The 25,617-nt window shown below is 46.8% G+C and overlaps 3 protein-coding genes across 14 annotated transcripts in view; 2 read left to right on the plus strand and 1 right to left on the minus strand.

Moving 5' to 3' along the window:
* Tmod1 (tropomodulin 1) overlaps positions 1-1,790 on the plus strand; it is a 77,093-nt gene extending 75,303 nt beyond the window's left edge. For both annotated transcript variants that reach the window (XM_030253404.1, NM_021883.2), the window contains one exon: positions 72-1,790. In XM_030253404.1, coding sequence (XP_030109264.1) covers positions 72-136 — 65 coding nt within the window. In that variant the 3' untranslated portion in view covers positions 137-1,790. The remainder of the gene's footprint in view (positions 1-71) is intronic.
* Positions 504-24,483, minus strand: Tstd2 (thiosulfate sulfurtransferase (rhodanese)-like domain containing 2). 10 transcript variants are annotated; one of them, XM_006537967.3, is made up of 11 exons: positions 24,250-24,337; positions 21,145-21,349; positions 19,140-19,413; positions 17,601-17,914; positions 14,985-15,105; positions 10,658-10,783; positions 9,801-9,906; positions 6,206-6,324; positions 5,599-5,757; positions 4,901-5,039; positions 504-2,841 (listed from the first exon to the last, which is right to left on the minus strand). In XM_006537967.3, the coding sequence occupies exons 6-11, from the start codon at positions 10,706-10,708 to the stop codon at positions 2,603-2,605; spliced, it is 813 nt and encodes a 270-aa protein (XP_006538030.1). In that variant the 5' UTR covers positions 10,709-10,783; positions 14,985-15,105; positions 17,601-17,914; positions 19,140-19,413; positions 21,145-21,349; positions 24,250-24,337; the 3' UTR covers positions 504-2,602. The 10 variants fall into 10 exon arrangements, 8 of the variants coding, with proteins under 8 accessions (XP_006538030.1, XP_006538026.1, XP_006538023.1 ...); XM_006537963.4 differs by lacking the exons at positions 19,140-19,413; positions 24,250-24,337 and adding exons at positions 23,079-23,186; positions 24,138-24,209 and having other exon boundaries at positions 21,145-21,352; XR_001784151.2 differs by lacking the exons at positions 19,140-19,413; positions 24,250-24,337 and adding an exon at positions 24,138-24,225 and having other exon boundaries at positions 5,599-5,671; positions 21,145-21,352.
* The window catches only part of Ncbp1 (nuclear cap binding protein subunit 1), a 33,893-nt gene continuing 32,544 nt past the window's right edge, over positions 24,269-25,617 (plus strand). Inside the window, exon 1 of one of the 2 annotated variants that reach the window (NM_001033201.3) lies at positions 24,269-24,644. In NM_001033201.3, coding sequence (NP_001028373.2) covers positions 24,611-24,644 — 34 coding nt within the window. In that variant the 5' untranslated portion in view covers positions 24,269-24,610. The remainder of the gene's footprint in view (positions 24,645-25,617) is intronic. The other variant, XM_017320296.2, reaches the window with a different exon arrangement.

Raw genomic sequence — 25,617 nt, forward strand, 5'->3', positions numbered from 1 at the left:
CTTGTGAAGCCAGTGTCATTTGTGACTGACAAGGGACAGCTGGATCACATCTCTTTCTCATTTCTTTGTAGTGAGGAAGAGGAGGCTCGCAGACCTGACGGGGCCTATTATCCCCAAGTGCCGCAGCGGTGTCTAGCATGCGAAGGGAAGCCCACGCCTAGGAACTGGACGTGTTCTACCGATGATGCGTGTGCCCCAGTGGAGCCCAGGACGAATGCTGGCGTGGAGCTCTTGTGGCTCAGTTCTTTGTGCACTGAGGTTTAGGTTAACTAGACTGTAGTCGGACCTTTTATAAAACATGGCTAATGTGAAGTTTTTCTTTAGGCACAGAAGTTCAGTCTGGTAATTATTTAAACATGCAGAAGCCCTCAAGCTAGCGGGCCTTGCTGCAGACAGTGTGACACTGGCAGAGACGGCCCAGGAGCCCCCTGGCGGCCCTGCTTTGGGGCCTAGGTGCACTTACAACATGGGACGCACCAGCACAGAGCACTCTTCCCACCTAGTTTGGAAGCGTGGTGAAACAATCTTTTATTTCCAATTTGATCGTAGCAACTCAGTAAAAAGAACACATAATCATGATCTGTCAACCCCCACTTGAAACTTTGACATCAAGATTAAAGCTGCCAAATTGATTCCAGGATCAAACCCCCACCCCTAAGAATGAAAGACAAGCCACAGAATTTTCTAAGAGTCAGAAAGACACAGGATTCCTTTTGCCAGGTAAGATAAAGAGGGAGAAAAAGGCAATGGTGAATTTTCAAGTTTCAAAACCCACCACACCAGGCAACAGACATCCTTCTGAGTGCTGTGGGAACACCTGCGGGGTACTCATCTGCAGTCAGAAATCATTTCTTCTTTATTGAATTCCAACTTCATGATGGATGAAAACTTACAGCCGCTGGGCAGTGGTGGCACACGCCTTTAATCCCAGCACTTGGGAGGCAGAGGCAGGCGGATTTCTGAGTTCGAGGCCAGCCTGGTCTACAGAGTGAGTTCCAGGACAGCCAGGGCTATACAGAGAAACCCTGTCTCGAAAAACCAAAAAAAAAAAAAAAAGGAAAAAAAAAGAAAACTTACAGCCACATAAAAACATCTTCCTATACCACAGTGGGCAATGGCTTATGTGAGATCAACACCATTGGGTGAATTTCCAGTCCACCATGCCTGTGGTATTTAGCATGGCCCTGCTTACAGACACCAAGTGCCTGCCTGGTCATTTATGAGACAAATCAAATCACACAGAGCTCTTGCCTACAAACAAAGCCTCTAGAGGACAGCAGAGTACAGCATCTTAATGGTAAGGAATTAGGAGATCCTGGCCAAACAACACACGGGATTACTCTGAAACCTAATCTTGGTGTTCCTACTGGATTTCCTTTTTTAACACCATGGGAGCCAGTAAAAATGTTCAAATACACTGTTCTTGTGCCTTTTAATAGACCACAGTGCCAGTTAAACTAGTATTTTTGTTGTTTTGGGGAGTTATTTTCCTTAGGGATTCAGCCAATATTATAGTAATGATAAGGCTCAAAAGCTGTTGAGCATAGCCAGGGGGCTTCTGACTTAAGAGAAAGCCTGCACACCGAACTGTAACAGTATGGACAGTACAGGGTAACTAGAGGTGGCATCGGGGCCTCAGCACTGAGTGTCCACTGAGGCTGCACACGGGCCCAGGAGTGGCACCAAGCTGCAGGGACAGCCAGCCCCACTCAGCTTCTCCTTGAAACACAACTGCAGCTGCATTCTGCATCACTGGAAACTGCAAAATAATATTAAAGCCATTTGGTCTATGTGTGGCTCTGTGTGCTTCTTAAGAATCGTGGGATAAGAATATGTGCCCAAAGGCCAGGAGGCTAGGCAGCTACCATGCTGAGTGAGCTCACCGACCAAGTGTCTGTGTGGCAGATGCTGACCTAAGCCTGCTGCTCGTCTAGATCCCTGAGAACACTTGCAAGCTGAGAGAGGGATGCTGGGTAATGCAAAGCTGCTAGAGGAACATCTTTAAAGAAACCACATCAACAAAAGCATGGGCCACCTCTTTCAGAGGACCTCTGTGAAGGGACAGAATATACTTTAGATTCTGAAGCCGCATGGTCTCTGGCCAACTACTCAGTAGTGCCATGATCACATATAGAAAAATGGGTTTGCAAATTTAGTAAATGCTTCAAGGCACAAGGTGATCAGAGCCACAGAGCCTCAGGCAGTTAGGGAAGAGCTGGCCTGGTTTAAGAGTCTACACCCAGGGCCCAACTTTTATAATTTTGCTGTCAGGGTAAAAAGGTTTGCTGAAGAGCAATGCCTACCACCCTGCAGCATGGCAGAGAAGCCGCCAAGCTCAAGATAATCCCTCAACATCGTTGGGATTCCTCAGGGTTTGCCTTTGTTCCAGGCTGTAGCATCCTCTGGATCAAATGGCAAATCAGGCAGCTGACACTGACTCCCTGTCCCTTGTCCCTGTGGCCATCTGCTGTGCTGGCAGTGACCAACATGGATGCTCTCCATTTGTCTCTATACCGTCTCAAGCTGCACATGGCAACTTAAGTCTGCATGTGTCAGTGAATGCGGAACACCAGGCCCAGGTCCAGGCTCACAGGGACTGAACTCATGACTGTGCCTGCTGTTCCTGTGGGATTCGTGGCCTCCGGGCAGTACACTCACATTCTTCTTTAAAACTGTCCTGGGAGGGGCCTGAAGCCTGCTTGCCCCCTTTGTCTTGACACGTGACACAACAGGCTGTGAATCCTTGTCCTTGACAGGCAGAACAGGTCAACACAAGCTGGCGGCATTGGGGAGTAGAGCAGAGTTTGTATTGGTCCCATGGGGCTCCGCAGTATGAACATTCTAGAGAAGAAAGGATTTTATTATTCTCTCTCTCCCTTGCCTGTACACACACACACACACACCACGAAGACAGAGACAGAGAGAGGGGGGGCAGGCGGGGGGTTATAGGGGGAAGGCATAGATAAATTCCAATTCCTAAAATAACTCTTAGTTCACTAGAATCTAATATATTCTTTTGGTCCAAGGGAATGTTTCCAAGTCAGGAAGAGTAGTATTCACTATGACCTAAACACTTGCTAGGCTGAGACAGGAAGATTGTAAATTCAAGGATAGCCTGGGCTATGTGTACAGTGAGACCCTGTCTCAAACAGATAGATTAAAAGAAAAACACTATTCCTGTCGTCTAAGAATGAAGAAGGCCTTTGCGGGGCGAGGGGTGTGGTGTGGAGAGGCTGCTTCTGGGAACTGTGTTCTGATTCCTCTTCCTCCACCCATGGCTCTTCTTCCATTGAGAAAGGGCTTCTGAAACCAGCGTATCACCCCCTAGTCTCTCCCCAGATAACCTCCCTTCCCAGGGAAGAGAACATACCAAAAGACAGTTGACCCCACATTACAACCAACTTGTAGAATGCACAATGCCCCACCCCAGGCCACCATCGAAGGCCATTGCCAGGACACCTGACCACCCAACTCCTCCTGGCCAATGCTGGTCACCTTTGAGAACAGCAGTCTCCCTTCTGTGCTGCCTTTGGCCTTTTGCACTTTTGGTCTATCCCCACAACCTACATGGTGGAAGGAGAGAACTGACTCCTTCCTGTAGGGTGTCCTCTGACCTCCACACACACTTTGTGGAATGCGCATTAGCACGTAGATAAGGAAACATATTTTTTTACAAAGATCAGAAGGGAAGAAGAGAAGACAAACAACTCTTACTAAGAGGTTTGTAATCAGAAGGTTCTAGAAACCATAGCAGCTTTTAAGGTTACCAACCTATGACTTTGATTCAGATACTACTGAGCTACAGTATCCAGGGGATCGTCTCTCCTTTCCTAACTATCTCTATCCAACAAGGCCCCCAGTGTGACCAGCTGGCTGCAGCTACCACCCTTGTGGCCCTGCCCTGCCTGTCCATTCCCACCTCCAGATGTGCACTCTGGAATGGGAGTGCGATCTGGCTGTGGCATGTCACACCACTGATCACCAGGGTTGATTTGGCTGACCTGTCTAAGTATGTGTCCCCTTCCTCCCTCATGGCTCCATGAGCGTCCCTCCTGAAGCTGCAGCCCAACTCACGAGGGCTTTCCCCATAAAAGAGGGCCAGCCTTTGGTCAAGGGTATGCTAGCACTCTGTGTTTTCCTGTTTAGACCTCCAGACAAGCCCTCAGGTGTACAACATGTCCACAGGCCACCCACTGCTTACTCTTTGCCATGGATATTTGCAGCCTGATAATGACTAAATGAATAATATCAAAAGCATCATCTTATCAAGGAAACAAATTGTATAGAAATACAAAATGGCAAAATAACTTTCAAAGGTGTGATATAACAAAAGCTATGTTGTATGTTGACACATTAAATACAAGAGTCAGTAGGAGGCCGACCTGTGCCCACTGTGAGGCTGTGATGACCATGATGCCATGCTGAGTACCCACAGCAGCAGCAGTGGATGTGGTAGACTGGGAATCTTACTGGAGACAAGGGCCCAGGACACCTGGCACCACTGGTCTGCTTCGTGTTGGAAGGGTTTCATTTTTGTCATGAGTTATGGAGAATGAAAATTTAAGTATTTTCTCATTCCAGTTCTTAGACCCCCTGAATTCTACACACTGTCTCTAGGCTAAGTCCATGATTTAGCCTGTCTGTCCAGCTCCAGGCAAGGCAAGTGGGGTTAAGACCATTTTAAAAAACTTGCCCACCCAGTATACAACATGACCATCACCACCTGAAGCCTGTTTCATCCCAGCATCTCCAGCTGCTGGGAAACAAGATGGCAGCACAGTGCCCTTCACATCTCCACGTGATGCTCAGGTGTCCTGGCCTGCCTTCCCTGGGCAATAGCTCTAGAATAATGACTGATTCCGACCTGTAATAATGTGGCTCTGGACCTGGGCTGACCTACCTGATACCACAGAACTGTTGTAGGCCAGGGCAAACCGCTCATCAAACACAAACAGCTTCCCTTTGTAAAAGCCATCAGGAAACTCTTCCAAGTACTTGTGGATGCCACCCTTGAGCTGAAACACTTCCTTACACACTCCCTGGTGTAGAAGAAAACAGAGACTTAGAAGCAGTTCCATGGTGGCGAGTGTCTAAGCAGAGCATCCACCGCCTGTGCCCATCAGCCAGGGGCTCCCAGGGGCCCCTGCAGGGTGTGGAAAATGCTGACCAAGGGGTCAAGGAACCACCTGGGCAGACCTTGCCTACTGGAGGCTGAGTGATGACAGCGGGCAGGCCCTTCCCCCTGAGACCCGGGAAGCCTATTTTTGCTGTCCCCTAAATACAGGGAGGCATCTGTTGGGACATGTACCGTGACTGAATACGCCCTTCTCGGGGTCAAGCTCAGGGACTAGGGAAGGGGGCTGCGCAGCTATGCTCACTCTTCTGTACCTGATGAGCCTTCGAGCCTGCTAAGTGCTGGAGACTTGAGAAGCTCCGGCTTTATACTTACAACCCCAGTGCTGGAGCTGCACCAGGGAACATAAATCCCTCGGCCGGCTAGTGGTGAGCAGGGGTGAGGGGTGGAGGGAGGGGTGGGGAGCCCCACACAGGCTGGTGGGTGATGGTCTTCACCTGTGTGCTGGGCCTGCAGTGGCTCACCTTGGCTCTGAGGTATGCGGAACCCCGCTCACAGCGAATGCCCCCAGTGCAGTACATCAGCACCCTCTTCTGCCTGAAAATGTCAAGGTTTTTGTCAACGTAGCTAGGGAAGTAACTGAATTTCCTGATGTCTGGTGCTAAGCAGCCCTGGAATCGTCCCTACAACACAGGGACAGAAGGAAATGATTAGAAAAATGTACCTGCGGGGAGCCTAATTCTTTCCAGTAACAACCCCCACCTGGGCAAAGAGCATCTGCTACCCAAAATCCGCATCCCACACTCTCACCCTTTAACCTCAAGAGCTGGGGTTGTGGGTCCCCTCCTTACAGGTCCCTCAGGGAGATGGTGGAGGTTATGCTGGGAGCTCTCACAAGGCCGCTGGCACACCACAAGGGTCGGTTCACGGGAAACAAAATCCTTTTATGTGCCAAGATACCTCATATTTTTTTAAGTTTTCTCAGCAGACCTGGAGCTCAGGACTTGGGTTTTTCCTGATGACGCTGGTACAGGAAGGAGGGTGAGGGGGCCAAGGGTCCCACACGGGATACATGGTGCTGTGTAAGGCACACCCACCACTCTGTGCCACTCGGATCTGCATCTTACTTACTATTTTGCTTTCATAGAAGTTCCTGCAGTCCAGTATGATAGTATTGCCTTGTTCCTCACTTGACTGTGATAAAAGCTTTTCTATTTCTTTATGAAATTCACCAGGGGATAAATGGATTCCTAAAACCAAGCCAAACATTATATTAAAACAAAATGAGAAATGAAATGAAACATTAAAACAAAATGAGAACTGAAATTCTACCCCTAGCTGTCCTAATCTGACTGAAGTGCTGCCTCTGCGTCTCCATCAAAGCCTCTTTCATAATCGCAGCGGAGAGGAGTCAGGCTGAGGTGTCAGCAGCCCAGTGACTGCACCTCCTTACTTCAACCGGAGACCAGAGAGTTCCAGCAGTTTGGAAATAAGGGATTTTCCTTAACCCAGATGCTTGGGGGTTCATTTGGAGTACCCGTCCACTGTGTGCTGTGTGGAAACTAGTGAGTCAGGAAATGGACAGTGTCCTACTGTCAATGTCCACAGAGGAGCTTCAACATGTTCAGTTTTCACTACAGCCTTCAAAGTGTCAAGTAAAAAAAGCTGAGCACAAACTGAAGGCTAAGACCTCGGGTTACAGCAAAGTCTGAGCATATGTGGGTTTGATACAGGGGTAAGAAGATGCATCTGCATTTGTGCATGCAGAAGAGAAGAGGGTGGGCAGAGGTGACAATATGAACAGACATGAACAGAAGTTGTGGAGAAGAAGAAAAGCTACTGACTGTAGAGAAGAGAGATGAAGATGAGTGTGAGAGTGAACGAGGCAGAGAGAAAGGGTCTAGGCCGAGGAGTCTCTCCCTGTGACTCTCAGAATATAAACATCCCCAGACAGCTCACTAATTGTGAAGACCTTAGAGTGAACTTTGCACTGTGGGATAATTACACTTCAGGGTGGGGGCCTCTGGTGACACTCATGACAGAGCTGTATGGCATCACAGGAGACTCACTCCATTGGGCATAAACCCCAACCACCACTCAATAGTTCTCCAAACCTGGAGAGAAAAGAGGTCCCTGAGCAGTTTAGGTTTCCAGTTCTGAAAGCTAAAATTATAGAATGTAACCAGGCCTTAAGTTATTCAGGTCAGTGTCATATAATTACATGGGTCCCAAAACAGTGCCAGAAAAATTGAGGTTCAAAACTATGAGAAGCATGGCAATTCTCTTTGCCTTCTCCCTGCAGGGAGCTTCAGGGAGCCAAATGTGTTCCCTGCTGCTGCTCTCTGGTAGACAGCGACCCAGACGGATGTGTTTACAAGAGGTCCCTTTAAATCACAGGCTGCAGGTGAAGACAGCCAAGTACTGCCTGCAGGCCAGCCTCCCCTCAGGGCCCAAGCAGTGTCCTGCCACACCAAGTAGCGCTCCTGTCACTGCTCTACTAAATGGGGACAGCAAGTAGACACAACCCTGCCTGGGTTCTACCTCTTCATGTATGAGCCTATCTCCAAGCTGCTTGTACTAACCTCTTTCCTTCTAGCTTAACTCCTGGCCTTCGTCTTCATATTTACCTATGGAAAATGAATGCCTTAGAAGCAGATGGCCCTTTGTTCTTTGAGGGAAGACAATCCTACCTAGGAAGTAGTCATGGGAGTGGAGGCAAAGACAGGGCCTGCACCTGATCTGATGACTCTGGCCCAGAGCTGGTAGCATAGATGCTGCTAGCTGCCTGCGGCTGACAACTACCTGATAGTGCTTTAAGACGGTAACAGTAAGTGTGACATATATACTGCATTTCAAGGCCTAAGTGTGAAAAAGGAAACAACCTTACTAATAGTTTTTATATTCATTACTCAGTAACATGTTTTGGACACACTTTATTTATTACTGTTATGTAAGCTAATTTTACCTATTTCTGTTTCTACTAGAAACTGAAAAGTAATGCTCTGTGGCTCCCATATTTCTTCTAGACAGCAATCTCTGTGAGCAAACTCTCAGCCTCAACAGCAGTCTAGGGGAGACAAGTGAGCAGGAGACTACCCTTTTGGGGTATAACTAGCACTAATCCAAGACTGAGGAACGCTATACACAAATGATGGGTGCCTACAAACCTAGTCTGCAAGGCCAGCAAGGTGGGCCAGCAGGGAAAGGAACGTTCCTTCACGTCTCATGATCTGAGTCTGATCCCCAGAAGCCCATGGAGGAAGGGAAGAGCCGAGCCTCATGACTTCCACATACGTGCTGCAGATCCCAAGCCCATACATACACATAAACACAAGTAAGTGGGTACATGTTGACTCCAGGAGACAGTCACCGAGGACTACCCCAGGGATGCACTTAGCACATCCAGATTCTGAGAAACTCTACAAGCCAAATGACTGAGATCTCTGAGAGCCAATCTGCAATGGGGTAGCTGAATGTGCAAGCTCAAAAACACTGTTTTTCTTGTTAAAGGGATCTTATTTAAATTTGCTTTCCTTTATTTGTGTGGAAATCAGTAAACAAGCTCAGGTTTCAGTGCTCACCTTGCATCTTATTTGCAAGGCTCCTGTGGGCTAGTTGGCCTGTGAGCCTCCTGTCTCTGCTTCTACCACACAGCATGGAACTGGGATTGCAGCTTTGCATGGGTCTGGGGACTGAAACTGGAACTCAGGTCCCCATACTTGAGTGACAAGTGCTTTACCCATCTTCCCAGATACTCTTACTCAATCTTTTTTAAAAAAAATATTTATTTATTTAATGTATATATGAGTACACTGTAGCTGTCTTCAGACACACCAGAAGAAAGCATCAGATCCCATTACAAACGGTTGAGCTACCATGTGATTACTGGGAATTGAACTCAGGACCTCTGGAAGAGCAGTCAGTGCTCTTCACCACTGAGCCATCTCTCCAGCCCCCTCTTATTTAATCTTAATAGAATCTTAAATCATTAACAGCAGGAAATTCAATGACAAGATACTTATTAATCAACTGTTGCTAAAATGTTTTGGAGATGGTAACGGTTACACTTAAATGTTACTCTTTCTTTTAAAAGTGTTTATTAAAGGATTTATGAATACAATAACAGGATCTAGGATGAGAGAGAGGGTTGGGGTACAGAGGCCAGCTTGCCATGAATGAGCAGCTGCTGCGGCTGTGTGTAAGCATACGGAAGGTCACTCTATTATTCTCAGCACTCTAGTTAATTTTGCAAATGTTCATGGTAAAAAGTAAAACAAAACCAAAAATCCCTGCCAAACAAATGTCTTTCAGTCATCTATAGTAACCGCAGGGAAGCAGGGATCGAATGTTCGAAAGTTCTAGAATGCTACTTTGTTTTTGAAAGCCATTTGCTGACTGTGGCAAAAGCCCATGCATTCTTTCTGCTGATGAACTATTTGCAAATAACCACACAGCTTTCAGATTGCTCTCTCTAGAAAGAGGAAACAACTTCTTGCCAAACTATCACCAAGAAAAATGTGCTCTGGGTCTATAGGTGAGCTTTTAGTTACCATAAGCACCACAGAAGCCAGCCTAAGTGCTGGATGGACAAAGAGTTAGCCTCCCATGGCTATTTTAAAGAGAAGACTGACTACAGTTTTTGCTAATCAGGACTTAACTTTCTTATTTGTCTATTACACTTTATATCTATGACAAAAAGTAACAAGTCTTTAGAACATTAGCATACCGGGCTTCTTGTAGGAGACCTGACTGGGGCTGATCCCCATAGGCACGATCTCTTCAAACACACCGACTCGCAATTCCGGGAAGCAGTGAGACCCTCCTTTGCTGCTCTAACCAAGGAGAAACAAGACAGAGTTTACTTGTCCCACTGCCAGGTAAAGACAAATGCCATATGGAAGAATTATGGTATGTTTTACAGTGTGATAGCTGAGATTTTAAACCTTGAATTGGGGGCAGGAAGGAACTTTCAATGAAGATAAAGTTTAGGTCCAAAATGTTCCAGATAATTCAGCATGTTAATAAATGTTCCCTGTGCCTCTTCCATATGCAGGAACACTGTGTTTGTATGGCTATGTACATGTGACTCAGCACCACTGAGAGAGTCACACGTGATCACACACCAACTTTTGTTCTGGAGCAGTGACCACGAGTGTCTTGCTGTGGCCAGCATGAGAATTAGTAAAGTGTTCCCACCAGCTTACCACATACTGTGACAAAGCACACAGTACTTAGACACATCACCTCAGCTGAAAGAACCACAACTTTATTCTGATGTGGTGGCAACTTTAATTTCAGGTTTACTAAAACCACAGTTCACCGCAGAGATCTGTAAACCAGTCTTTCCAGGATTTAGATGCCAGCTTGTGTAACTGTGCCATCCTTATAGGAAGGGAAATGAGATCTGGAGAGGATTCCGACATGCCAAGTGACATGGCCCTCGACAGAAACAGTGACGAGCCCACCTGTTTTCCTGCCCTGGCTTGGAGCTCAGGGGAAAGGGGCTTGTCTGGCTCTGAGTGTGGCTCTGAGTGTGCTCTTCAATGACCTACAAGCAGACTGCTCTAGCTTTAGTTCTTTTACCTTAAAATCATCCTCGCTCAGGTAATCCTTAAATAATGGGCAGGAAAGCATGACTTCCACGTAGAGTCTGGTGGCCACTTTGCTTCCGCCAACAGTTCCATTGATTCCTTCAGTAGCAATCCGAATCTGAGACACAAAAGAGGAGAGGGGTGCTGTCTTGGCTTGGGTGTCTTCCCATGATAAACTAAAGGCCCCTTTCATGTCAGTGAGTGTAACAGGAAAAGCAGAGGCCCTGCTGTGGCCACCACAGTATCACAATATAGAGCACAGATGTCCCTCTGAAGCAGCGGGGCCTATTCAGCTTCTAGAGGCTTAGGAAGATGATGAGCTCCAGCCCTTCCTTATGGGAGGCCCAAGACGCTTACATAGGTAGAACGACGCCAGAAGTGGAATTAAAAAAAAAAAAAAAAGCAAAGCCCACTGAGGAAACTTTACCCCAGTCCTAAAGAGGGACCCTACTTGACAGTGGGAGTGCACAGATCACCTCTGCTTGGAGGCCAGGGAAAGCCTCCATCTCAAAACCATAGGCTGAATTCAAGTTCTCTTTTGCTCACTGAAGTGCCCCATGTCTGCATTCATGCCTGCTACGTGGTGGGTGCTAATGTGTAAGAGCACGTGTAGCCACATCTGCGGCTCTCTAGCTTCTCTAGGAATGGCACGTGAGAGCTGGGCCAGGGCAATCTGGGGGCTTGCATAGTGGGTTGTCCTAGTAGAGGAGATCCCATACATGAGTTTAAGATGGAGCAGCTTTATAAGGCACCATCCCCAGAGTAAGGCGCTAGAGCACACCAGCTGAGGACTCACACAGTCTCTGAAGAGAAGAGATCTGATCAAAGACCCTGAACTGTTACCATTATTCAAACATGAATGCAGCCAGATTGTAAAGTTGTATGTGGCCATTCATTTTCAGTGTCTCATGTGATCCAACTTTTTAGGCTATGGATAAACAACAGGATTCATCCTACAAGCCAATGCCAATTAACTGGTAGCTACCCAGAGATGAAGTATCCTAATTACCACTGACTCCTTGAGAAAGAGGGCTGCAGTAGGGTGAGGTGGGGTATAGGTGCTGCATTCCTTTAATCCCAACACTTGGGGAACAGAGGCAGGACAGTCTCTGAGTTCAAGGCCAGCCTGGTCTACAGAGTGAGTTCTAGGAAAGCCAGGGATACACAGAGAAACTGTCTCAGAAAACATACAAAATAAAATAAAATAAAATAGAGGCTGCAGTCCAGGGGAGACTGCTGTGGGTATGAGGCAGGGAACACAGGCCATCTCTGTGCTACAGGCTATGCACCTATCTATCACTAATAGGGACGACAACAACAAAAACAGCCTGAGACCAGCAATGTCAGGAAATCTGTCTGAAAACAGTCTGACTGGGTGATGGTGAATGTACATTTTTATGCGATTATTTCTAGGTAGACAGGCAAATTCTTTCCTATTTCATTTTAATCTCAGAAGCCAAATGCATGCCATACACGCATTCCCTACAGAGCCATCTCTAAACTCACTCACTCTCTAGCAGTACCTAGATTCTCAGAAAGTCCTTCAGACTTTGATGGAAAGGCCCTGTAACTAGGAAATAGACAAGGAACAGCTAGCACGGTGGAGCACCTGCTGAGAGACAGCACTCGTAACTGTTCTGCCATCTCTACATCTCACTCACAAATTTCTTGAGGTCATATGATGTACATCAAGGGGCATTCAGGTTCTCCTTTTCCTTGCCTAAGAACCAAGAATGTCAAAACCCAGTACTAAAATATCTCACTAACCTGGCCAAGTCTCTGATGTCTGAGAAGCAGGAAGATGCTGCCATCTGGTGGGCAGGACTGCTCACTGCTCGTGTGCCAGGAGAGGCTGGTCCTCCTTGACAAGACATCCCTTTTCTCTGTGTATGTAGCCTAGCCTGCTCTTGGAGTTGCAGCAATCCTCCTGCCTCAGCCTCCTAAGTGCTGAGATTGCAAGAGTGTACCATCACACCTAGCTTTAAAAAGCTCACCAAATAGAGACGGTGATATATAAATAAATAAATTAATTAATTAAAAAAAAAACATAGCACAAATAGTTACTGGTTTTGAAAACTATGTGCTAGGAGTTAGGGATACAGTTGTTGAAGAGTCCCCCACATCTCAGGCTAGAGGAGGTTAAGATGCTAAGAGACACAAAAAGACAAGAGCTATTGTGCTGATAGGACCCTGATATAGCTGTCTCTTGTGAGACTATGCCGGGGCCTAGCAAACACAGAAGTGGATGCTCACAGTCAGCTATTGGATGGATCACAGGGCCCCCAATGGAGGAGCTAGAGAAAGTACCCAAGGAGCTAAAGGGATCTGCAACCCTATAGGTGGAACAACATTATGAACTAACCAGTACCCCGGAGCTCTTGACTCTAGCTGCATATGTATCAAAAGATGGCCTAGTAGGCCATCACTGGAAAGAGAGGCCCATTGGACTTGCAAACTTTATATGCCCCAGTACAGGGGAACGCCAGGGCCAAAAAGTGGGAGTGGGTGGGTAGGGGGGTGGGGGGGAGGGTATGGGGGACTTTTGGGATAGCATTGGAAATGTAAATGAGGAAAATACCTAATTAAAAAAAATAAAACTTAAAAAAAAAAAAAGACAAGAGCTATAGAAGGCACACTGAGGAACATGAATTTGGATGGGAGGTCAGGAAAGGCCTCTGAGAAAAAGTCATTATAATAGAGATCTGAAGCTTCAGAAGAGTTAGACTAGACAGAGTGGGGGTGGGTATCAACTTTCAAGAGAATTCGCCTCAAAAAAAGGCAAACAAAACAAGACTCGGTGGGTCCCAGAAACCAAAGAACATGAGTGGGAAATTTCAGCCAAGGGCCCTGCTCTTGCAGCAGCCTAGGCTGTGTCAAGGGCTTCACCCACCTGTCGCTGCTGGAGCTGTTCTAACAAGATCATTCTGGCTGCTGCACTGGAGAGCAGATTAAGGTGAGAATCGGGGAAGTTACCACACAGACGAGATAGAGCATGGTCAGGGCGATGAAGTGGAAAAGAGAAGAAAACGGATACTTTCAGGACAGGGCGTGGGAATGAGCTGCACGGGTGGGTGATACCAGCACTTGTCAAACAATGTGGGCGTGGAAAACAGCACTGTCCATGAGTTTACTGGGGAATAGGAGAACCACAACCACCAGGTTCTCAGAAGGTCGCTACTTCTCTGATGGTTCATATATGCTTGGCCCAGGGAGTGGCACTATTAGAAGATGTGGGCTTGGAGTAGATGTGTCACTGTGGGTGTGGGTTTTAATACCATGGTCCTGGCTGCCTGGAAGTCAGTATTCTGCCATGTTCCTGCCTTTATAATGGACTGAACCTGTGAACCTGTAAGTCAGCCCCAATTAAATGTAGTCCTTATAAGAGTTGCCTTGGTCATCTGTCTGTTCACAGCAGTAAAACCCTAACTAAGACAACTTCCTTTTGATTTAAAATTTAAAAGTATTTAATGTGCATAGGCATAGCGCTGGAAGATAAGCCACAGAGGGCATTTTACAAAAGTAAACACCATCCTGTCCTGCAGAGGTGTGACCATTTGGGAACATGCTTCCTCTCATAGCACACACTCATAGATACCGGACAAACATGCAGTTTTAATTTCCTTTATTCTACAGTTTCCAATCCTTACAGAGCCTGTTAAGTGCTGAACCTTGTTCCAGCGCTGAGAATGCCCCAGTGAAGGCAAAGCTTCTGACCTCACGAGGCCCCCCCACAAGGGAGACAGGCTCTCCTCTCAGACTGCAGGAAGTCTTTAAGCAGCAGCAAAGGCAGGGCATGGTGAGGACCCTGCACACTGTACTGCTGAGGGAGCAGCACTGGAGTGGCACTCGCTCAGAGTACAGGAGGCCTGACAAGGAGGGGAGGGCCGCACAGAAGGGAAGGAGTAAATGTCACACCTGAGATCACCAGAGACCTGATTCTAGGAAAACCAAGGTGTGACTTGTAATCAAACATGCAGAATCTATAAGAGGCTTTGGAGTTCAGTACATTTCCCTGTCTCAGCTGACAGATGTATCAGAACCTAGCCATGCCCACGAATGTTTCCAATCTATAACAACAATGAATTAAAAAAAAGGTAACAAAACCTGAAATATTTACTATTTGACCCTTTAGGTATAGGGTGACTGAGGCCTGGTCTATAAGCAACATATCAAGAGCTGGTTTATTCTTTACCCTGCAAGCAGGGTTTCCCTCCTTTCGAGAACCCCCATGTGAAGACTTCTCAAAGAGCACAGCTCCTACAATCCAAGATTAAGGAGACAAGAAGAGGCTTGCAGGGCACATCTGGAGCAGGGCTTACCTTGCCTGTAAGGTGCAGGTGATGGCACAGAGCTGTCTGCCAGGCACAGACCCAATGGGGGTCCTCCAAGTCACAGTAGCAGTAATACAGGAGCACCTCTCCTTCCTCGTCACCCTGGCCACTACACAAGGAAAGTCAGAGGAGGGAGCATGTGAGCCACGTGAGCCCCACTTCCCAGTGCACCCACGCAGAGAAGGAGAGCACGGCCACAGGGAGCTACAGTTCCCAGTGCACCCAGGCAGAACTGGAGCCACAAGCAGCCCCACTTCCCAGTGCACCCAGGCAGAGAAGGAGAGCACGGCCACAGGGAGTCACAGTTCCCAGTGCACCCAGGCAGAACTGGAGCCACAAGGAGCTACAGTTCCCAGTGCACCCAGGCAGAGCTGGAGAGCACGGCCACAGTTCCCAGTGCACCGGGGCAGAACTGGAGAGCATTGACACAAGGAGCCCCAGTTCACAGTGCACCCAGGCAGAACTGGAGAGCATTGACACAAGGAGCCCCAGTTCACAGTGCACCCAGGCAGAACTGGAGAGCATTGACACAAGGAGCCCCAGTTCACAGTGCACCCAGGCAGAACTGGAGAGCAGGGCCACAGGGAGCCACAGTTCCCAGTGCACCCAGGCAGAGCAGGAGAGCATGAAGCTGGAACAACCTCTGCCTCCCTCCTATCTTTAGTCTCCTAACATAAGAGCACTTCTCTTCATATTTTCTCTACATAGTACAGTATCTGCACCAGACTTCTTACAAAAAGCAAACTCGCTTCCCTGTCCTCACTTAGCTCTCACACCAGGAGACAGGTATTATTAACCCTACTTTACAGGCAAGCTGGGAATTTGAGCCCACTGTGGCCTATCCTCAATCACAAGGCAGTATCTGGTTTGACTGGCTCACCATGAAAAACATTTTACTTCCATTTTTTCATGTAGTACACTTATCTATAGACGTGTTATTATTGGCCACATAAGACAAACTTTTCTATGTCAGCATGCTCACAGAGTAGCACTAAACCACTGAGAAGACATCACTACTTTAGGAGACCAGAAAAGAGTATAAAAATTCAGTATATAGAATATTGTATTCCCTCTAATTTTTTAAACATTTTATGCATTTAGTATTTTTATGTGTATGGGTGTTTTGCCTTCATGCTTGTCTGTATTTGCAGTGCCCATGGTGGCCAGAAGGTGGCATCAGATCCCCTGGAATCACAGACAGTAGTTATCCAGGAAGTGGATGCTGGGAATGGAACCTGCATCAGCTGGAAATGTAGCTTGCGTTCTTAACCATGAGCCATCTCTCCAGCCTTTCCCAATAATCTTGATGGACGATTGGTCTGTCTAGATGCATATTTGTAAATTCATCAGTGTCTGCCGTGCTCCACCACTCTAGGCAGCAGTGTTCTGTCATGACTCCACCTATCCTTTCACTCTCCTGCTATGGCTACTTACAGTTGTTTCCAGTTTGTCTTTTTAAGTCATTATTTTTTTAAATCTTTATGCCTGTGTGTATGATGTATGTATATGGTAGGAATGTGTTCTTGTATGAATGAAGGCACACGGAGGTCACAATGTGTATGTGGGAGTCCAAGGACAATCTTGGGTGTTGGTCCTCATCTTCCACCGTGTTTGTTCTTCACTGCTGAGTACCCAACACTTGCTGGCCTGGGAGCTTCTGGGGATTCTTGTCCCTGCCTCCCATTTTGCTGTAGAACTGGGATGACCCCAAGCACTCCCACGGCTGGCTTTAAATGGGTCCTGGGGACTGAAACTTAGGTTCTCACATTTATGTGGCAAGCATTTATCCCAATGGACCATTCCTCCAGCCGCTAACATTGGGAAGTACAACTAGTTTATTTTTAGTTAGCATACAAAATAATGTGTTGTTTCCAACATTTTGTTATTACATATAAAACTGCCACAAAAACCCTATAGGTGGAACAACATTATGAACTAACCAGTACCCCGGAGCTCTTGACTCTAGCTGCATATGTATCAAAAGATGGCCTAGTCAGCCATCACTGGAAAGAGAGACCCATTGGACACGCAAACTTTATATGCCCCAGTACAGGGGAACGCCAGGGCCAAAAAGTGGGAGTGGGTGGGTAGGGGAGTGGGGGGAGGTTATGGGGGACTTTTGGTATAGCATTGGAAATGTAAATGAGGAAAATACCTAAAAAAAAAAATATTAAAAAAAAAGGACACATGCTCCACTATGTTCATAGCAGTCTTATTTATAATAGCCAGAAGCTGGAAAGAACCCAGATGCCCCTCAACAGAGGAATGGATACAGAAAATGTGGTACATTTATGCAATGGAGTACTACTCAGCTATTAAAAGAATGAATTAAAAAAAAACAACAACTGCCACAAGCATTCGAGTTTAAGCTTTTATGGGTGTGTGTTTTATTTCTGCTGGCCACACACCCAGGAGTGGATCGCTGGGAAGGAGAATTCTGTACTCTCCCTAGCAACGCCTGGGCCCTTCAGTTGCCTCCCCATGTCAGTTGTATCTACCAAGGCTGCTATTTCTCATTTTCCTATTTCAGTGGGCTATCTGTAGTATCTCATTGTGGTTGAAAATATTTTAAATGTAAACCAAACTACAAAGTGCAAAACTTACCTCCTCAGCTCCTGGGGGCTAACATGGCTCACATCAGGAAGCCAAGCAGACACCTCCTGACTAGGAGTGAGACAGTCTTTGGGGGAGCTCCTTTTGTCTGTGGGCGTAAGGCTCTGTGAGGCACTCAATGCTGCAGTCAGCTGCTTCAGAAGAGACGCAGTCTGCTGGTACACGTCTTCAGCATGCTGTGTGGCCACATGTCTGTGGATGCTGATCTGGTCTGCAAACAGCTGCTGACAACATCGCCACCGTTTTCCCTTAAATTCATAAGAGGGTGCTGGAACTTGTTTGGTTTTGACCAAAAGGGCAAAGGCCTGCAAATAACATTTCAAATACCATCGTTATTTAACGGCCTTAGGTTTAGGGGTAACAAAAGTTTCATTCAAAGCTGGGCGTGGTGGCGCACACCTTTAATCCCAGCACTCGCGAGGCAGAGGCAGGCGGATTTCTGAGTTCAAGGCCAGCCTGGTCTACAAAGTGAGTGCCAGGACAGCCAGGGCTACACAGAGAAACCCTGTCTCGGAAAAAAAAAAAAAAGTTTCATTCAAATCACCTTTTATGGGGGTAGGGTTTCTAGCTTGGCATCCTGCCAGTCTATAAAGCACTCCCAAGAGCAATAGCATGGGCTGCACTGCTTCCAGCAACCTACATACTGACACTGGCTCCATACCCTGGCCTTCCAAACTCAAGCCTCCTACACCCGTGTTCTTCTGCACGTGTCAGAGACATGGACAAATTGGGCACCTCACTGCTCCCACCTCCCTGTCCTCCCCGTCTTCCCCATCCTCCCTGTCCACACTGCTCCCTGAGGTGGGATGATGCTACTCTGTTTTCTCTATTGGAGTCGCTCTCAACCTTCCTAATGCTGCGACTCTTTAATACAGTTCCTCATGTTGTGGTGACCCTCAACCATAAAAGTATTGCTGCTTCTTCATAACTGTAATTTTGCTACTGTTATGAATCGTAATATAAATATCTGGTATACAGGATATCTGATATCACAAGCCACATGTTAAGAACTGCTACTCAGTCAAACAGAAACACTCAAGAGTTCAATGTAGAGGCCTCCTCTGACATCAGTCTGTACAACTCCCACTAAATGCTATTTTTCTACTTTCTAGATATAAAATCTTAGATTTTTACTCTTCCACAGTTGTAAATATTGGCTCTGCTATTTACCTTTGAAAACAAATTAGGAAGTTATTCAGCCTGTAGGTGCCAAATGTATACTTGGAAAAAGTAAATCAAAGAGTTCATAGACGTTAAACAGCATACTTAGAATTACATCCTCATCTGATCAGAAGTCATCGTGCACTCTCGCTTCCCCACCCTGTTTCCAGCTCAGCTAAATGATCCAGTCCATTCACTGCTCCCTGATGCCATCTGAACACTCACCCCTGCCCCCCTGCTTTGCTTATGCTCAGCTTAGTGTCTGGAACACTTTTTAAAATCACCAACATCGTATCTAACTGAAAGGATGCCAGTTCTTGAAAGTACACATTTATAAGGCATTAATTGCAGTGCAAATCAGATAGGAACCTTGAGGAAACTGACAAGGCTGCTCTAAGGTAACAGCCTCTTCCTGTGCATATACCAAATCCATTTCCCTTCTTCCTGGGGTGCTGTATTTCCCAGCCTTTGCAATTAGGCTGTCCAACTGTTTTCCAGTGGCGTGACAGGTGGCAGCTCCACTTCTGGTCCATAAAAGCCTGCCATGTGAGTGCCTCCGTGCTCTCTTCCTCTTTAGTTCCAGTGGGAACTCTGGAAATGTGCTGAGTCCTGCCGAGGTAACATCAGCCTGGGTCCTTGCAGCCTGTGTGTTCATGAAAATGCCTTACTTCTCATATCCCAAGTCCAAACACCTAAGGTGCTCTATCCACTGCAGGTGTGAGGCCATTTGTTACAGTAGCCTTGACCCCACAATTAATACATTAGGAATTTCTATACGACTAATACGGAAGAACACAGAGCAAAGATATCAATACTATGTAGCTATGATAAGCAAAGGGTGGTGTACACCTTTAATCCCAGCAGAGGCAAATGGATCTCTGTGACTTCAAGACCAGCCTGGTCTATAGACCATCTGTAGCAATGAAGCCACTGAAGTGGGTGCTGGCAGTAGCTGTTTCTGTGAGCCTCCTGCACTTGAGACAAGGTAAGTGTTGTAGGATATTTGATCACACTGTGAATCCCAAGACTGTGTTATTTACTGGAAAAAAATGTTTTTACTTATGGTGTGGCACAGCCTTAAAATACACCTTTAATCTAAGAGCTTTCTGCTTGAATACTGTAAACAGGATTAAATTAAATCAACCACAGGTTAAGAAGTGGAACAACCAACCAGATTAAGAAAAAAACCATAGAGAATAAGAGGGATGGATAGAGAGACATTGGGGAAGTAAAAGGATGGGATATCAGGTTGAAGGAGGTTTTTTGGGATGGCAGGAGAGAGGGGCATTGCTTCTTGAACATCAGCTGAGGAGGAAGTGGGTGCTTTCTCTGCCTCTCTGAACTAGCAGGCTGTCACCCTAGCATCTGGCTCCTGAGTCTTCATTGGTAGAAATCAAACGATTGAGATTTTGTTAAAAAACAACAGGGACGTATGAACAGAACCTCTAGACAAAGCCAGTAAGTGAGCTACTTATAAAATTCTCCTAACTTTCTGTAAGTTTGAAATTATTGTAAAACAATACTGGTAAAGGACTTTTGTAACCTCTGAATTTAATTTTCAAGGAAATCCATATAGGCTGACTGGAAGCGGCAGCTGGGAAATTACAGAGACATTTATTCTTCACTAACATGGACCAAGAAGAGGCTCTCCAAGAGGTGAGAAAGCCATATCCAAGCTATATCCTCAGTCAGCCATTTTCCTACTGATGAGCCTCCTGTTCCCTGCTTTTAAGAAGAGTTTTAGCCAATGGTTTCAACAACAACAAACAACAACAACCACCACAACAGGGATCCATGGCTCTGAAGAGGGGCATTGTCATCACTGTTTTTATAGCACAATTACAACAGGATTCTTAGGAACCCTGTAGCATCCTGCAGCGCTCTGTCCTTTCTTCAAAGCACTGAGCTAGCTGGAGGAGACCAAACTTCCCTGGCCAGCATGGTTCATAACAACATCTCTAGATGTCAGCTGCCCTGTTACCTGTCATTCTCCTTCCACTACAGTTCTGAGTTCCTGGGACTCTTTCTACACTAGAAGAAAGATGTCCAACCTTCTCTAGGACCTAGTCTTTTTTTCTTTCTTTCTTTTTTTTTTTTTTTTTTTAATGTATGTAAGTACACTATCACTGTCTTCAGACACACCAAAAGAGGACACTGGTTGTGAGCCATCATGTGGTTGCTGGGAATTGAACTCAGGACCATCTCTCCAGCCCCTGGACCTAGTCTCTTCAAATACACGACCATAACTGTTCCAAGACTATATGATTCGAGACCAGACTACACTGTGAGGTAGAGGCAAGCTCAATAACCTGCTTTTACATGTACTTCATTAACTTTGCATGCATGATCATGAGAACACCGACAGCAATTTTACCTTTTTCTTTGCAAACGAGTATTTTTTCTTTGTGCTGCCATCTAACTCTGCTTTGAGACTGTTGCTGGGATTAACAAGATTTGATTCTTTTAAATCCAGATCAAAAACCTTTAAAACACAGGTCTCCAGGCCATCCTCTTCGTCTGGTGAAGTGGAAGAAGGCATCTGGCTTTATCAGTGGGACAGGTTCCTTGCAGACAAGTATCTTCTGAGACGTAAGCAAAAGAGAATATAGCAATCAGCTCTTTGGTTACTTCTTGAAGCAGACATGAAGCTAATGGACTCATGAAATGACCAGTAGCCTCCTACCCCAAGCTCTCCGTTCGTCCCCTCGCTCACTCCACAGTGTATTTATGTGACAACTATGCTCTACCAGGCTCTCTTCTACACACCAGGAATAGAGCAGTAAATGCAATAGGAAAAAGTCTATCCTCTTAAGTTTACAATCTACTAGGAAAGGTAAGCCGATACATTGATTTGAGTTGACTTTTCTTTTCTTTTCTTTTTTTTTTTTAAATATTTCAAAGGAAAATGAGTGGAGTAAGGAGGCAAGTGGAAGGGCTCCTCATACACAGGAAGAGCCCTTCTGAGGCAATAGCACTCATCTTCAAAGAAACATGAACTAGGAAGTAAGCCAGGGGAAAACAAAACACAGGGCAGCACATGAGAGCAGAAAAGCACTATGGACTTCCCAAATCAACCAACTCCAGTGTTTCTGTAGCTTTGTTTCTTTTGTTCTCAAATCTCAGAGCCAAAATTTCCAAATTGCTACTGTGGCCAAATCTTACCAAAATGGATACACTATAACCAATGCAGTCTTCTTTGTTACATTTGATTTACTTCTGTGGCTACTTGTGCCGAGATGCCTGCCAGTTCCATATCTGCACAGGCTCCAGGGATCAAACACACGTTGTATTGTCAGGCTTGAGTGGCAGGGGTTTGCCCACAGAGCCATCTTGCCAACCCCTATTTTTTTTTTCCAACAAAATTAAGAAAATTTTATTCTTGAATCTTTTTTACAGTCTAGTCTTTATCCACCTTCCAGTCTGCCCTCTGTTCCTCATCCCACACCTTCTCTGTCCCCTGCCCAAGAGAATGCCCCCACTCCCTGGGGCCTCAAGTTTCTTGAGGGTTAGGTGCATCTTCCCTCACTAAGGCCAGACCACACAGTCCTCTGCTATATATGTGTCTGGGGCCTCCTATCAGCTGGTGTATGCTGCCTGGGCCAACCCCTAGTTTTTAAATTAATTTTTCTGAGTCTGGGTCTTGCTATATAGTAGGGGCTGGCCTTGAGGTTCTAGTAATCCTAAATTTAAGATTCCCCTTGCCTCTACTTCTAGAATTCGGGGCCACTATACCAGGCCCAATGCTTTGCCATCCTTTGAAAGTCAGCAATCCACTTTGAACTACACTCACTTCTTATCTGATTTAGTAATGGTTAAGGTTTGGTTTCTAACCTTGGACCAAGGTGCATATTTTACATATCAAAGCAGACATGGTCTTCAGGTTCTCCCAGTATCCCATAGTCCCTATCTGGTATACCCTGTCCCAACCCTGAACCTTCCCCCAGAGGCTCCTCTCTATACAATCCAGACCTTTTGGCCTCCTTGTTGGGCCTCCTTCCCTTCTTTCTTTGCTCCTGTGTTCTTCCCTCCTCCACCCCCATCCCCATAGTGACTTCCCTGGTCTCAATCCTGGTAGCGGTCAGTGAACTCACCTGAGAGCAGATTCCCAATAAACCCATTTTTAATATATTCTCATCTGGCTCGAATTGGCTCATTTCAGGCAACTGGAGCCAGATGAGAATATATTAAAATCCTTTCTTGGAGGACTCTTCCAAAGTCTTACTCTGGATAATCTGTCCTCAATAGCAAAGGATGAGTGATAATTTGTACCACTCGCCCTTTGCTATTAAGTCCGTCAGACTACAGTACCTGTGATCATTCCTGAGAGGGTCACTTAGGGCTTCAGTATCCTGAACACCGTCTCGTTGTCCCATGTACAGACGGTGACAAATGTTAATTAATACAATATAGTACTTGCTGAATGAAATAAAGCAAGAGTTGAGGAGTCAGAGAAATAACTCTGTAGGTCCCTGACAGTTAGTCATGTAAATTTCAGAGCAGAGACCAACAGATAAAGAAAATAAGTCTTGATTCCTAAAATGTGAACAAGCTGGACTTTAGCAGAAGAACATGGTGGTTTACACACAATGACGGGAACAGAACCCAAGAAGCCATAGTTTGGAATTCGCAGTGGAAATTCCTGGAAAGATGGATTGCTTGCATGTACGAATAAATAAATGAAAAGAATAGAAAAACGATAATCTTTAAAATAAACAAAGAGAAGTAGAGCCGGAAAGATGGCAAGATGGCTCACTGGTTAAGAGTGCTTACTGCTCTAGCAGAAGACCCGGGATTCAGCACCCCCACCCCGCTCCCGCGCACTCTCCTCCTTGCTCACAGAGAGTCTGAAACTCCAGTTCCAGGATGATGTACAGACTTACAAATACATAAAATATTGCTTTAAGTCTGTGAAGAGTTTTAAGCATAGTAAATAAGTTTGACTAGACTTGCTCTCAGAGTATAGCAGGCAGTGTTAGTGGATAAACTGTAACACAGGAAGTGAAGGAGCTAATGACTCCTCCCTAAATTCTTGGATTTAAGCAAACTACCGAAACGGCCATTTACTGTAACAGGTAAGACTGAAGGAAAAGTTTGGGCTAGACCATGGACAAGACAGTTTGGTGTCCATCACAGGGCAGAGGACGTCCACATACTGTACACGTGCAGAGGAATAGAACAATTGGAACCACACCGATCAGTAGCTGGGGCGTCCGTCAGCTGGGAGAAGTAGGCAGTAGGACTACAGTGAGCAGATTCAGCCGGACGGGCCTGGATTCCCTACCGCTGAAAGTGGCTTGCCCTCCTCCCCGCTCAGGTCTCCCGAGGCGTCTACAGCGGGATGGCGAGAGAGAAAGAGAGAACACCTACCCGCAAACCCTAGGCCTTTCCTGGGTCTCCCTTCACCAACTTGGCGCTGCTCCCCGCCCTCGAGCCCACGCCCCCCGGCGCGCGCGTGCGCAGAGAGTCCCTGAGCCGTCACCTTTCTCCGGAAGTCTCCTAAGTCGTCGGCGCAGGGGCCGCCGGGAAAATCCCGCCGGGCCTGTATAAAGCCGAGGCGGGATCGCTGCGGCCCGGATAATTTAGCTCGCTGTCCAGAAGGGCCCGGGGTGGAAAGCCGGAGGAGGCGGCCGCAATTGGACTTGCAGACGCCGGCCTTCCACTGCGGAGCCCATCCGGTGCCCCTCTGCACGCGCTTCCGGCAGGCGTCGTAAGCGAGTGCGCCTGCGCGCCGCTCAGTCCGCGCGCCTCGCCGCTGACCGCGCACCGGCCGGCCGGCAGCCCGACGGTTCTGGGGTTGCAGGCGGCTAGCAACTCAGATCGGCTGCGCACCAGCAAGCAGCATGTCGCGGAGGCGGCACAGCTACGAGAACGATGGTAAGTGCTCTCGGCCTGGCCACTGCGTCCGGGTGAGAACCGAGGCCGGGCTCGCCTTCAGTCTCCCGGGAACGGATAGGAATCCTTTCTCCCCGGGAGGGCTCGGGGAGCCCCAAAGGGAGGCTGCTGGCTCGGTTGTGGATAGTGGCTTCGGGAAAGCGACGGCCTCCCTGCTACCCCATCTCCTTCAGTCATGGGAAAGGAAGGCCTGGTGAATCCCGTGAGCAAATCCGACCTGGGGTCCCGCGACACTGAGGACTTAATCCCTCACTACTGATCATGGAAACCGCACGTGTGTCTGTCTGCTGCTGCCTCTTAGGATCACTTAGTGGAGGAGATATATCTAGTGGACCAGTGTTTTCCTTTTAGCCCTCCAGGGTGTACTTGGAAAGGACCCTGGGAAGACAGGAAAAGAACAAAGCTATGACAGAGGTCGGATGTATTGCAATCTGAGCCCTTCTCCTCCACCTGCCACCCGCTGATTCCCCTCTTTTAGGCTTCAAAAAAAGAATACCAACACCCCAGAGGTCACTAATAAACAGGCACGGGGTGTTTTGTTGGATTGGCTTTAAGCATATTTCCCTTATAAGAAAGTGCAGGAAAACCCGAGCAGATTATTAATTCTCATGTCAGTTTTGATGGTCGCCGGCAAGGACGTCGTTGTGTTGCCATAAATTTTGTTTTGTTGCACCATTATTGCCTTTCAAGAACACACTTGGAGCTGTTAGTGTTAGGTCCAAAGGGTTAAGGCAAGAAAAAACTTTAGAACCGAAGGGTTTAGGTTCGAAGCTCGACATCTCGATTATTTACTATGTGATCTTGTCAGGGTCATATGACTTCTTAAACCTAAGCGTGGACTGTGGATAATACTAAGCCATTTGGTTTCTACGGGGGGCTAAATGAGATATTGTGCTCACCAGTAGTTCATGATGATGTTTATTTTGTCAACTGCTAATGTCTCAGAGGTGATACA

The sequence above is a fragment of the Mus musculus genome, chromosome 4 (assembly GCF_000001635.26).
Source record: "Mus musculus strain C57BL/6J chromosome 4, GRCm38.p6 C57BL/6J".
NCBI classification, from domain to species: Eukaryota; Metazoa; Chordata; class Mammalia; order Rodentia; family Muridae; genus Mus; species Mus musculus.